This window comes from Dermacentor albipictus, chromosome 1 (genome assembly GCF_038994185.2).
Source record: "Dermacentor albipictus isolate Rhodes 1998 colony chromosome 1, USDA_Dalb.pri_finalv2, whole genome shotgun sequence".
Taxonomy (NCBI): Eukaryota; Metazoa; Arthropoda; class Arachnida; order Ixodida; family Ixodidae; genus Dermacentor; species Dermacentor albipictus.
The window spans coordinates 433,572,386-433,585,961 of NC_091821.1; the positions used below are offsets into that span (position 1 = coordinate 433,572,386).

The 13,576-nt window shown below is 47.1% G+C and overlaps 1 protein-coding gene across 1 annotated transcript in view; it reads left to right on the forward strand.

The window, feature by feature from the left end:
• The window catches only part of LOC135908369 (bcl-2-related ovarian killer protein-like), a 182,488-nt gene extending 171,016 nt beyond the window's left edge, over positions 1–11,472 (forward strand). The window contains exon 3 of the mRNA XM_065440138.2: positions 6,391–11,472. Within this exon, the coding sequence (XP_065296210.1) occupies positions 6,391–6,507 (117 nt within the window). The 3' untranslated portion in view covers positions 6,508–11,472. The remainder of the gene's footprint in view (positions 1–6,390) is intronic.
• Positions 11,473–13,576: the final 2,104 nt, after the last annotated feature.

Sequence of the window (13,576 nt, forward strand, 5' to 3'; positions counted from 1 at the left end):
CCTCGTTGCTGAGTACAAGCCGGTTGCACCGCAGTACTCGTATTTTCTTATTGCTGAGGAAATGTAAGGTTGGCATCAGAAATCCTCCCATATCTTTTGCTGTCAAAAGCAAAGCACGTCGAACGCTCCGCCGTACGAATTTTACCGATTTTCGCTCATTGTGCCGGGCCTGGTGCTGCTGATGTCCTGAGAGATGCAGCGTCCGAGCTGTTGCTTCGTGTTCTGATCTGCATCGGCCAACCTGCGACAATTCCACGTTGGTCGAACAACCTAGTTTTTAGGGAGGACGTACATAGAACTTTGCACGAGTGGCTAGGATGGCGAGAAAGAAGGGAGAAGCGGAATAAATACGACGCGTTGTAGAATTGCGTCATCAATCAGGTTGCGAGCGTCGTGTTTCGAAAACAAAAAGCCGCCTGCCATGAAATGGGACACCGCTCACTTTTTAAGTTTTAGCGGGGGAGGACAGAGGCAGGAAAAAATGGGCCGTCGTGAATGTGTATATTGTATTGATTTGGCCAGAGCCTCCCTAGAGGGAAACGCCAGCTTTGGGGGCACCCGTGACATATGGAGCGCACGTGGAGGTGACAGGTGGGCAAACTGAGCTTCTTGAGCGAAATAGCCTTTGACGAAACGAATATGCTGATCGAGCGATGGTGCTGTCTTGGGATCTCGAGCCTCGACGTTCGCCTACTAGCCGGATGACGTACGCGTCTGCTTTTAGGGAAGTGGGCCGAAGTTCATTTGATCTTATCACTACGGAAAAATAAAAGAAGGAATGAAAGAAGAAAAGGAACGGTACGAAACAGGATGAAACTTAATTTGCCATTCGTATAACTCGTTGTCGTACAAGTTATGCAGGGATAAAAAGCAAAGGAGACTCAAAGCGGCCAGGAGCACACAGAATTAAACGTGACTCCGATGAACACTATGATTGCGCAAGTGATTTCTCTCGAACATTCTCCAAGATTACACATGAATAATAGAAGGAGACAAGCATACTGCGCAGTCTTGCATAATACATATATTTGTCGTGTGACCACTTGCAAGGAAACAAAAAATAAAATGATGTCTGCTTCCGTTTCTTACGACACGTTTCTGACATATCGAAATGTGTCTGATGTGGAAACGGCGCAGCGGTTTAGTCTCGGAACTGTTAGATGAGTAGCCCCGATAGCAGGCACTCAAGACGCACTCGTTACCTGAACCCGTTCGAACACTAACACCTCCTGCTGGTTTTTGAAAGAGCTGAACCCGTTACTTGACGTGCCAGAGAATAAAACACTACGCCGTCCACCTTTCCCAGCCCGCCTCTGTGGACTCGCCGAAGAACACAACGTTTTCTATCGCACCCCGGCGGCCCCATGTTCCGCGGGCGGATCCTAGGCAAACAAACAACTCCGCGTCTGGACGATGGCTGGAAGGGCGAAAGCGGTGTGCGGCGGCTATTGACGCACAAGCAGACCCCGCCGTGGCTGCGCGTCAATCAAGCGCTACCCTTCGACACGGCCCTCAAAGACAACAAAAAAGCCTGAAAAGCGCTTACACAGACGGGTAGCGTGTTTTCTTCCTTTGCTGAAAGGGAAGTCTGGGCCACTGGAAAGAGCAAAGGAATGGCCGTGCCTCCTCCACATCGCCCAGAGCATCCGTACGCAACCCAGATGGCCCCACTTTCACTCGTCCTTCCCTGTCTGCGTCCGGCGGCGATGATCGCGAGGGAGGTTCTTCAAACCGGCAAGAACCTTCGAGCTTGCCCGTCGTGGCCAGCTTCAGTACAGCTCCCATGCAGTCTGAAACACCGGGCGGGAATTCGCTCGTCGCACAGCCGGATTCATCCGAACTGTTCGCTTGCCACGGCAATCCCGAGGGCGAAGAAAGTACTGCGAGGGAAGCTTGTGTGTCTCTTGCCAACATGTGTTCTGCTTTCTAACATCGGAACAACGCCTGGAAGAAGACCGCCTCGTGGGTGCCGTTAACGTACCTGAAAGTGTCACCGGTTCCGCACGCATTATTTGCTGTTTGCTGTAGAATGAATTCACATTTGCTTCGAAACAGCCCGAGGCGCTTTTGTGCGACTGGAACACTGGACCTGCATAGCACTGAAGGTTGAGTCCAACAGTCTACGCTATTGAAAAGCTCATCACGTTTTTTGAACGGTGAAGCATAGCACTGACGGTGAAGCATACGTTGCAGGAGTGCATTGGTTGAAAGCATATCGACCACGTCAGCGGCCACTGCATTTCGAGTTGGCTGTTTCAGAAGGTTGATTTTGTGATGCACGAAATTAGAACGACGCCTTCGAGACAGTTGCGGCGGACAGTGACGCTTGACCATAACTTATGTGTTTATGTTTTACTATGATTATTTAATATGCTCTATACTCTGAACCGCTACGTAATGGTCTAAGAAATGCAGTGGTAATACACGCTGTGATTGCTGGCAAGCCATACCTAGATCGATGAGTGTCCTAGAGCGACGTACATTCGGTCGATGTTTTCCCCGTAATGTTGGCCTGTTCAGTGATTCATGAGAGCCTAACGAGATGAAGTTCGCGAAAGCGTGTTTCCTTTAGATGTGGGCAAGTTACATAGCTTCACCGCTATTGGCGTTCAGTGAGTGTTGACGAGAACCCCCTTCGTCGCAAATCAACAATCGTTGTGTCCCACGTTTGGGCACGGTGCTTGAGCAAGAAGGGGCCGCGGTTCAGCGTACACAGGAGGCAAGCGATATCGACCCTTCCTCCTGCCTAATATACAACGACAGAGAACGCCGCCTGCTGCGCAGTCCGGGGATTTCGACCGTATTGACCCGTTTGCGCAAATTTGAACTGCCTTGGTGAAAGTGAAGCGGAAACAGCGGACCGCCAGCCGACGGGAGTCTCACATGCGAACTGGCAATCATGCGGTGAAGACATCGGGCGTACATGCATTCAACAATGTGCTGGTGAACTTTATACGAGTGCACGCGCTTTCGAGCGAATCGTGAACCATGCAAAGCAGAGACATGTGCACGACCATTAACCAGCAGCCTTCCCTGCAACAGCAGCAGCAGGTGGCTAACAGAAAGACAAAAGCCAGGGAGCAGATTCTGAAGTTGTACGCCTACGAAAAGAAATTGTCCGTCAAGAACCGCAAGCGGCAGAAAAGCGCCAAGCCCGTCAAGCCCAAGAAGGTAAGTGTTTGCGTGTGGAATCTGAAATAGCTCTTGAAGAAACCTTATGCATAAAGCGCTTCGTAAGTTTAGTCCTAAATTAATAATTATGCCTTCGGTAAATACGAGTATTTAACATCATAAGTAAGTGGAGCTCCCTCTGTGCGCCCTGATGCATTGACACACTTCTTTTGATGCCTTACAACACTTCTGTAAGAAATATTAATGAAGTACCTCCAAATTTTGCTGCAGCTGCGGGTACGAAATAGCCGCAATGTTTAAAAAAAAGCACCCTTACGGTACGCGGGATTGCTGAGTGAGACTGCGAACAGGCAATAAGTACATAATCCAAGTCAAGGTTGCTTGCTCTACAAAAAAAAGCGTTCAAGTGGGCCCCTTATTTATTCAAATTTACCAGAGGCAACTGTTGCGATAAACGTGCATGCGCAAGGAACAATCTGTCATCATGCTGTTCAAACGCTTTTGAACAACTGCTGTCATACGTAATTTAGGCATTTGGGAATTGCTGAAGTATATATTGATTTGTAATATCTCCTGAGGGCTGCTTCAGATTTGATGACACCACTTATTCAGCAGATAACATATTCTTCATTCTCGGTGAGAATATGCTCGCTGAGCGCGGCAGTTTCTGGTTATGAAAGCACAGTCCGTTGGCCTGAATAGCGCCACGCGGACATTTCACTATATATCGGGCATATTTACTGCTGGCTCAGTAAAGCGATAAGAGCTTTGCTAAAAATCCCGAAGTCGGCAGGTTTCGCAACCGTTTACAGACTCGGTGTTCACTCCATCACCTGCGCGCGCAACTACTGGTTGTGCACTTCTTTCTCTCTTTCTTCATCCCATTATATTTCTTCGTCCGACTGCACGGTAGAAAAAAAAATCACCACACACACGCTCTCATTCAGCGTAATGCTGGACTCTAAACGCCGCGGAGCTTGTCTGTGTTAGCGAGGTAGCAGCAGTAGCGAATGACACGACGACAGCCTCATCACCTGTAGCGGTTAGCTGTATGCTATACGTAGGCCATGCGTGATCCTGGTCGAGGGGAGAACGTTGTCAAAAGGCGCAAAGAAGCACTACACACGTCGAAACGCATTTGAGGCTTCCTACCCATTGTGTCTCAGCGGCATACTGAGGGATTTTCCAAGAATGGGCACGCGTACCCAGCGGTAAACGGGCTCATTACGTGGAGCCCCAAGGTGCCTATACTGCACTATAAGTGGCCACCCAAGGTGTCTATACCAGGCCAGACAGTAGCCCAGCAACAAGTTTGCCATACGCGCACCTATACCCGGCGGCCACACGTTGTCTACTCGGTAATACAGCAGCCAGCACATACCCAAAGTACTCTTCTGGACATTGTCGAATTCAGCAATGGCGGCATTTTGATCCAATCAGAGAGGTCCTAGCAGCCCTCGGGGCCAATCGGAGCTGACCAGATTGTGAATTAGACGCTGTTCAGGATAGCACCCCACCTGCCCAAGTTGTTTACATGTATAATTCTCAGGGTTAGTTCTAGTAGATAAACATAAGTACTCCAGAAAGTGGATGGGGAAACGGCGCCCTGGCAGCTAAACTGGTAATAGCATCGCGCGCATAATGCGTAATGCGCGTAATGCGTTTTGTACACCACCTGCGACAAGTTGTTTTTTTTTTCATCCACTTTCATTTTGAATAATTTCTCATTTATTCAATTCAATTAGTAAGTACAAGTAATTTCTCCTACGTTGTCCTTGGTGTCCTTGTTTGTTGGTTTCTTATGATATCATTAATATATATATATATATATATATATATATATATATATATATATATATATATATATATATATATATATATATATATATATGTATGTCAGGCGAGGCAACGATGACGAACACCAGACTCCAGGGAAGAGGAAAAAATGTTAGAGTTAATAGACGTTCTTGTGGTTAATCTCCCTTGCTTTGCTTTACGTCTGCTTCTAGCATATTTTAGTGCGCGCCAGCCAGCTCCTACGGACACCTGCTTTTCTGTCTTTCTCTGTCGTTCTCTCGCCAACTTTGCCTTTATTTTTTTTCCTCCAACGCAAGCAGTATACTGTTTATAGTTAATCTCCCCGCATCCTTCTTTTATATCTACCTCCCACTATCTTTGATTTTCGACTATTAACTTTCACGCTATGCGACGGCTGCTGCTTTCGTTTCAACTTGAAAGCAAAGAAATTTTACATTGGCGAACGTGTAGGTCGGGCACTTTATTTGCTGTCTTTATTTTAGATTCTGTCACAGGATCGCCTTGTAGATGTAGTGGCGCTGGAAGCACGATACGCTTATACAAAAACTGCGACGGCAAATCTATATTGTGAATCTCGCCGCCCTTGCCTAACCCAACGTTCGCCGAGGCGCCAAACTTTGGGACCCCTGCTGGTCAAGCTCTCTGTTAGTTCTGGTGGACTACTAGCTTCGGAAATCCCATCCCATGTTTTCTTTATTTCCTCTAAACCCGCTTAATAGACAAACCTGGAATGGTCTTCTCCTGCGCGGTGTTCTTGCCGACACAGCTGCGTAAGTGAGTTTGGTGGCCTGTTTTACGCCGTATAGGTGGGTCTTCAGTTTTGTGTGCTTGTGTTTGTGCCTGTGCTGCGAAAGGAAATGGCGGAGGCTGCTCTCCCTTTGGTATGCAACTGGATAAAATAACCTTATGGAGAAATCGTCGTCTGCTATTCCCTATGGGGAGCGCAGTTTGACTGCCACACGAAGCGACCATGTTCATGTAAGAGTGGTAAAGTATATCTCATGTTTTACAGAAGTACGCAAAGCTTGGATGCTTGGTTTTATGCAGACATTCTTTTGGCTACTTAGGCTTGCTTTGACGATCTAAAAGCTGCACAGCAGAGGATGGGACGAGGGACAGACATTTCGTTTCATGCTGATGACCTGTGGTCTGTGACACTTTATGACGTCTCAAAATCATCAACACCGTCAGCACCATTTACTGTTATTTACATATGTCGACGTTTTGATGACGCCATTATGCGTTGTACAGCAAAAGAGGGAGGCCTCTCCTGCAGACATCTCCCACTGACCTCGTCTTGTGTCAGCCGATTACATGTACGATATGTTTTGAATTCATGATGGACCTTATAATTCATCTGGGAACGGCTACGCTCTAATCTGATATAATCCTGCATCCTTTCGTTCATGTCGCCTTATTTCACACATATTTTTCATGCAGGGAACCCTAATCACACGTTTCCGACGACGGCCCCAGCGGTCAATCCTGGTCGACTTCTTGCTTATCGTGGCTGGCCTGGTGCTGGTGGTGGTCCTTCTCTATTACTGGCTGTCCTGACGCCCGGCGCAAACCCTACACCTAGCAAGGATGCTGTGATCGGCGCCATTTCCTTCCGCCCACGTTTGTCCAGCGTCACATCCTGGAGCCCCACAACGCCAAAGAAGCGGTGCTATGTGTAGTGGAACAGCGAGCCTCGCGAACAAACCCACCAAACACAGCCTAGACCTGACTGAACGAACTGAGTGCGGTGAATCTGTGCACGTGAAACCGTTTTGCGTGTAGTTCAACCCGTTGGTGCTGTGGACGTTGTGCTTCAGTTTTAGAGGACAATATTCGCATGACCTTGGAATGGTCATGCGAATACCCTAGGTGCAAAACACCTGTTCCTTGTTCTGTTGTAGCGTTAGTCACGTATGCAGCGCCTGGCTTCAGTGGTTCTGTCGTAGCAGATTCCGACGTCCAGAGCTTGTCACAGGGATCATCGCCGAGCGAGAAATAATTTAAGGGACCACATTCAGGAATGAGTGGGGCCAGACTTTTGTACATGGATGTGTATTCTCGCTTCGAAACTACCGCAGTCCTTACACGCAAAGCTTGTGATCACGCGCGTGACGAAATGGGCTGACTTGGTATCCTAAACTGTGCGGATCCCGCTGTAGCGGCGGCCATCGAGAGACTGCATTTCTGTTCCTGGACTTGTTTGTGTTAAAACAGTGTGTGTTTTGTGTGGGTGTGCCCCGAGCCGTTAATATCGAACATGCATTTATTCTTGAAAGAAAACTACGGTGGAATACAGTGTGACACAATAGTTATCCACGCACGGTCCAGTGGGAAGTCTTACGCGGCAGTCGATAACAATGAAAAAAGATATCAGAAGGAACTCGACCACATGAAGACTTCCGCACGCAACGTATTTTGGTTTGGCGCCATTAGTTTAATAAGAATTTGCTGGGTTCACATTATGTATCGGCCAATGGCACTAATTTGCATGCAATTTAAGCAAACACACAGGCTAAATGATACATAAAGCTTTTTTTATCTTTTTAACCTGGGAGAAAAAAGTGAGCTGGGCTACACCGGTAGGAAATGCGCTAAAAGGTAACGAGAGCAACAAAGGGTGATTGCAAATTATAATGCTAGGAAAAAAGTGTTAATTAAGAAACAACAATTAGTCTTAAATATCCTAGGTGAAGATTTTTAAGAGCAGCAATGTTCAGAACACGCCCAGTTAGTGACTCTAGGGCAGAAATATTCCAGGCAACGTTCACTCAGAGGAGTAACTTTCTTAGTACCTCCAGATTCAGCCATCTAGTACTGCGTTAGGAAAGCTAAACGATGTAATTTGTATATGTTTTTATGAAGTCGTTCGTAGAGAGTATTCACTGCAGCTGCTACCGCCTGACTGAAAAAGAGCACTTACCTTCATAGTTTGCGCAGGATATCACGCCTTGAGGCTCATAGCGAGGCTACTCAAGCGCACGCAGGTAGATTCAAGTGTATAGTGCATCATTGCGTGATAAGTTTCCATGTTTCTTAAGCTAGAGTAGGGGAGTGTTAGCGTTGCTATATAGCCGATCTCCTAGCTAACGAATGATGCAGACAGACATTTCCTTCAAGCATTGAAGCCGTGCAGTGTGTAAGACGGTAGAAGTGCAGTCCGGGCATATGCCACGCTGGGACCAACCGACCCTAAGCTTCCGCCACTGCAGACAGCCCGGTTCGATATTTCTGCTATATTGGAGGCGAGCTTCTAAGAAGAGAAACGGAAAGCGGATTGCCTGAATTGTCGGCCATCCGTTGGGTGTGGGTAGAGTAGCAGCTGTGAAGCTGGGCTTTTTCTTTCCTTTTCTTTTCTTTATTCTGCCCTGCCTCAGCTGCGTCTGAATTTCGGATGAAAACTTGGAGTGCGAAGCATAGCTCATACGCCAGCTAATAATGCGAATTGAGCGGAAAAGGTTTAAAAAACAGCTATGGAGGGTTTTTATTTCTGTTTTCCGGCGTTTCTGTCTTTTGCAGTATTTCTTCTGTCAGAACTAAAAGCTCGAGGCCAGTTCTCCCAAAGAAACACCGCGCAGAAGGCTTTATTCGCGGTACTATGGTTGCTGCGGTCTACTTTAGGAAGGCTGCCCGCTACAGCTCTATAGCGTACATGGTTTGTTTGTGTCTTCGCCTCTCTTTCTCTGGCCTTCGGCTGTCTTTCTCCTTTTATCCCGCTACTCCTTCCCCCCGCGCAGGGTAGCCAACCGGAACTACATCAGGCTAACCTCTCTGCTTTTCTATGCATCCTTTTCTCTTTCTCTCTCACTTGTCTGTTCTGTTTAATGCCTCATACACGCAGAAGTTGCAGTATAGGGTTGCACGGAGCCGTAAGGTTGATACAGTCGGATGACGGCGCACAGGTTTAACGGGTAGCGCCGGCACCGAGAAAGCCAGCTACAGACGCGTGTGGCATTCCTGATATCGTAACTGAGCGCTTTGAAACGTCAAATACGGTCCACCAGCCTTACGTCTTACGTCCGAAACGACCAGCCTTTAGCTGTCAGGTAGGGGTTTTACTTTCTGAAGAAGTTGTCAATTTCGTCAAGGGCCATCAGAGAAACTCCCGGTGAGGTTATTTTATACGGCAGAAGCGGCGCTGGCCGCGATGTCATTTAGCGCACTTCCGATGGTGACGTGTTGAAAGAGGGTTCCCCAGAGACGCAGAAGGCACCGTACGGGCTTGCTTTAATGTGTGACGATTATATGCAGGAATGCTTTAATGTGTGACGATAATATGACAGGAGAAAGTGACATAAGCCGCTAATAAGGACGCCAGTGGTGCTGGTTATTTTTACGCGGATTACCCGTAGATTCGCTACGCGTATTTATTGCATCCGGATCAAATGACCAAGCGGAAGGTGTCTTAGAGCCATTAGGCGTACTGCGAAGCGCCTAATTATACAACATTCATTAACCAGATGCACGTTTCACTAGCGCCACATATTTTGCTTCATGGTTTGCGCCTGCTTATAGTATAAGAAAGGATGAGCTCCTTTTCTGTCGTTTAATATCCCTTCCCTCTTGCTGCCCTCGCGGCCCAGTCAGGTGGCAGCGGTGGCTGTGCCAGGGTCACAAGCCGTGCACGACTGTGCTGTATACTGTGCTGCATAGAAACGACGGTGCTGCATAGAAATGAACGGCCTGTAATAAGCGGTCGATGCAGTATTCGGGACAGTCACTCTTTATAGATGCTTATTCACGCCTTGGATTGTTGTGCCGGGCAACGCGGTTGTAATGCATTCGAAACTATTCGAATCGTAAAACTAGCCAGTGAAACTGCCATGAACACGTCACGATTGGCATTACGTACCATTGGTGCGCAAAGTTCGGGGCGCAAATGCCTTACTGAAGAGAGTATCACACTGTGGTATACCATCTGTGCACGCACAGTATATGACCTTCCGGGATAATTCGCTGAATGATGCAGCGATGTTTAATATCCATACTCTTTCATCACTATAGCGGAAGATGTTGGTCATGCCTCTTAACTTTTAGTACGGATATTTGGAGTCATTTGGAGCGATATTCAGACCTGTTACAAATACCGCCTGTAAGTTATTCCAGTCTGACGTAGGCGATTTTGTTCCAGAAGAGCAGATTACTTGGGATCGATGACCTGTTTTTCTTGAATACACGGTAGCCGACGAAATGTGGCGGATATGGACGACATGTTATTGTGCGCATTTGTAGCACAGGGAGCAAAATGTATGCCACCTATGGGACAATAATATATTTGTACTGATGCAGACACTTGAATGTGCACTTGCGTTGAACAAACCTCGCGTAGTTTTCTTAGAGGTAACTGTCGTGCATTTTTCACATTAGCCTATTGTAAGGATGTGCTGCAGCAGCAGCACGTTGTTATCTAACATCAACGTGCTTGTAGAAGCGACTAGTCAAAGACTGCGCAAAATGTAACCGGGCAGGTGTGCGCACAATGTTGATCCTGAAAGTTCACTGAAATATTTCCGACGTGCGATTTCTGTTTGTCATTGCGGCGGGTCTGCTCGACGCGCGCGTGTCTGATGGCACCAGACCCGGAAGAATTCTAGTGGTCCCGGTGCAGAGACCACGCAGGTGACGATGGCGCCGGTGTGGCAAGTTGCACACACATTTCATTGAATCCCTGAAGTGCAGGTACAATAGGCTGATTGGGCTAGTCGATCAGTGCATGGTTCTGGCGTGTACGGCCTATTCTTTTTTTTGCGGCATCACCATGTGCCAGTCAGTGTTTTCAGTGTTTTTTTTTAGAGAAGTCCACAGTGCTCTGGGCCACAAATTGTAGTTACTCGGTCTGCTTGTCTGGAAAAAAAAAACTGATAAATGCACGTTGAAATGAAGGACCCACTATGACTTCGCCCGCGTATCATGTTGACGAGCCGTACACAACTTTCGTTTTCTACAGGCATGGCCAATTGATTTGGGAAAAACGTCCCAACACGTCCTCCGAAAATGCCAGAGTTGATGGCAAACAGCGATATCAGTGGACGAGACACCGTGTGTACTGGCTGAATTCTAACCAACAGTACTCGGAGGGGAAACCGAGGCATCGTTAAGCAGTTGACACATTTTTGCGCAGGCAAATAAGGTATTGTGGCAGAGTGAAGCGTGTGCTCATGCAGGGGGCACAGTCAGTCAAACGTGAATCGAGCAGACTCTGGATAACCTTACTGACGTTTAGTTAAGCGTCTCATTAATTAAAGTATATCTACTAGTACTGTGTGTCGCCACATAGATGTCATACATTATAGCCGTGCGCGGTTAGGTGTAAATGCATATCAAGTAGCTACTTTGTCACTGTTGATAGTACTTTCTTTCCCGTTAAATCCCGGTATTTTGTAAGTGTACATTTTGTTTTGACGATGACAAGAATTGCGCGTCTTTTTATTTTATTTTGATCCCCGTGTGTTATCGTTGGTATGTGCGTTTTCTCCCAAACATTGTTTATGGAGAGAATAAAGGTGGATCTTATTTATGAAAAAAGTTCGCCTAATTATTTGCTTGTTTTGACGGTTAAGACTTCGTGTACCATTGTTTGCCTGCAAGGGGGTAATGAAGAAGGATGGAGACGGGTAAGTTGAGAAATGAGCGCAATCTTCCGCTGTAAATACCTGTAAGAACGTCCAGAGCCTTGAGGTATCATTATAGAAAAGCCGAAGGCCAAAATTACGAGAAATACTTCTTATTGTCCTGAGAAATGACTCCGAAATGGCAAAGTTCGTTTGCGAGCTAGAACGTCCTGTTAGCATAAATCCTGATAGTCTACTGATGGGAGCAGATGTGCTTGGAAAGATCACCAGAGGTGTTGCAGCCAGGCGCTGACGGGACGGCGACATGATGGAGGCGGAGCGTCGGATTGTGAGTCTTGCTTGAGCTGAGCTGAGGCGATTGTGACTCTCTAAGCGGGCTGATCTTGTTACGTGCCGCATATATATATATATGGCTGTGGCAGTTCGCGCGGCCGCTGATGTACACCGCGGCTTGACAATGCAGTCTAGCTCACCCGCGGAACCTGGACAGTCGGCAGTCATTGATCAATGGTAGTGCAGCAGGGCAGGACCCAACGCCTGTGTCTCGGGAAAGGCGGAAGCGCTGAAGACTGTCCAGGTCTGTGGGACAGCGCCCTGGAAATACTATCGGCCAGAACACGGGCTGCCGAAGGACACCTGCCGGTCGGTTATTTCTCAGTCTTCGCACGTTGCCGTTGCTTTCTTGCAAACTTTGCTGCTAGAGACGTTGATGTTTCATTGTTGTTATACTCGCCTTTCACTATTTGCCTGATCGAGTCTCCAGTCACTGGTTGCAGTCATACAGAAAGTCATACCCTCAATTCAGACGGCATCTTATGTAGTGATAAAAATAGCGGTAGAATGAAAAAACAACAACAACAAAAAACACTGAAACAAGTGACGAAGTAAAGGAGTAATAAATAGGCAATTTGTTGAGAGGACGACGCTTCGTCCTATGACAAAATAAATAAAATATTTCCTGCGGTTAGCGTTTTACCAGCAACTACCTCATCAGAAGTGAGGCACGCTCTACGCGTGACGACTGTGACAAGTGCCGCCTAGCAGTGCGTTCCTGTGGATTGTGCCCGCGAATACACGCAAAGGTGCCTGGAGCGGCCAGTCGCGCGGCAATCTTGCGTGTATTCGCGGGCTTCTTTCACGCTCGGAAAAACACATTTATGTAGCACGTACAGTGCAACAGAAAGTTTTATCGGGACTTTTTCGTGTTGCTTTGCCATTTTCTTATTGACACTTCTCATCCATTACATTTGGAAAGTTGAATAATGAATTAAGATAAATATGTAATTAGGCCGAACGCAGAACTACATTCTGAGCATCTCCAAGCGACGGCGAACAACATTACCTTGATTCTGTCGAGCTACGTGGCATTCGCATATTTTTTAGTCTTAGTGCATGATAGTTGGGACACCCTGTATATACTGTTGGACAAGGCTGGCAGGCGAATGGAGCAATATATACTGTTGAAGCAGGGCAAAGCTACGGGCCTGCTGTAGTCGTATAATTTTCTTATCAGCAGCATTTAAATGGTCCCTTAAGCGCGGACGTGCGCACATGCTTGTTAGCTGATATGACGTAAATCCCAGGAATTTGCCTTCGACGCTACAAATATTACAAGAGGGAACTCTGGCGCTGCAATCGTTGAGCCACGAAGGGAATTATGGTTCCCACACGGAGCTGTCTGATCTTGGTACTTGTGGCTTCAGACGTTCTTTTGGCTCGGTTTGACCACACAATTTATCAGTGCTTATCGGCCTCACTTTCGAACAAATTGTGTTTTCCTAAACGCAGCAGGTAATACGAGTGCACACGTGGGTAATCATTGCGCGTTTTTGCAATTGTAATGCAATATTCTATTGAAAATTGATAATTTAGGGATCACAATGTCGTCTTATGGCATAAGAACGAAGTTTAGACAAGTGCACTAAGTAGCCACCCCCATTCCTATGCTGACTGAAGCACCATGCTTGCAGCTCCCGAAGACATGGTGGCACAGTTCTAGTAATTATTGTAGGTAACTATGACCACGGGTTCAACCTGATCCAGGAGGTCTTGCGAAC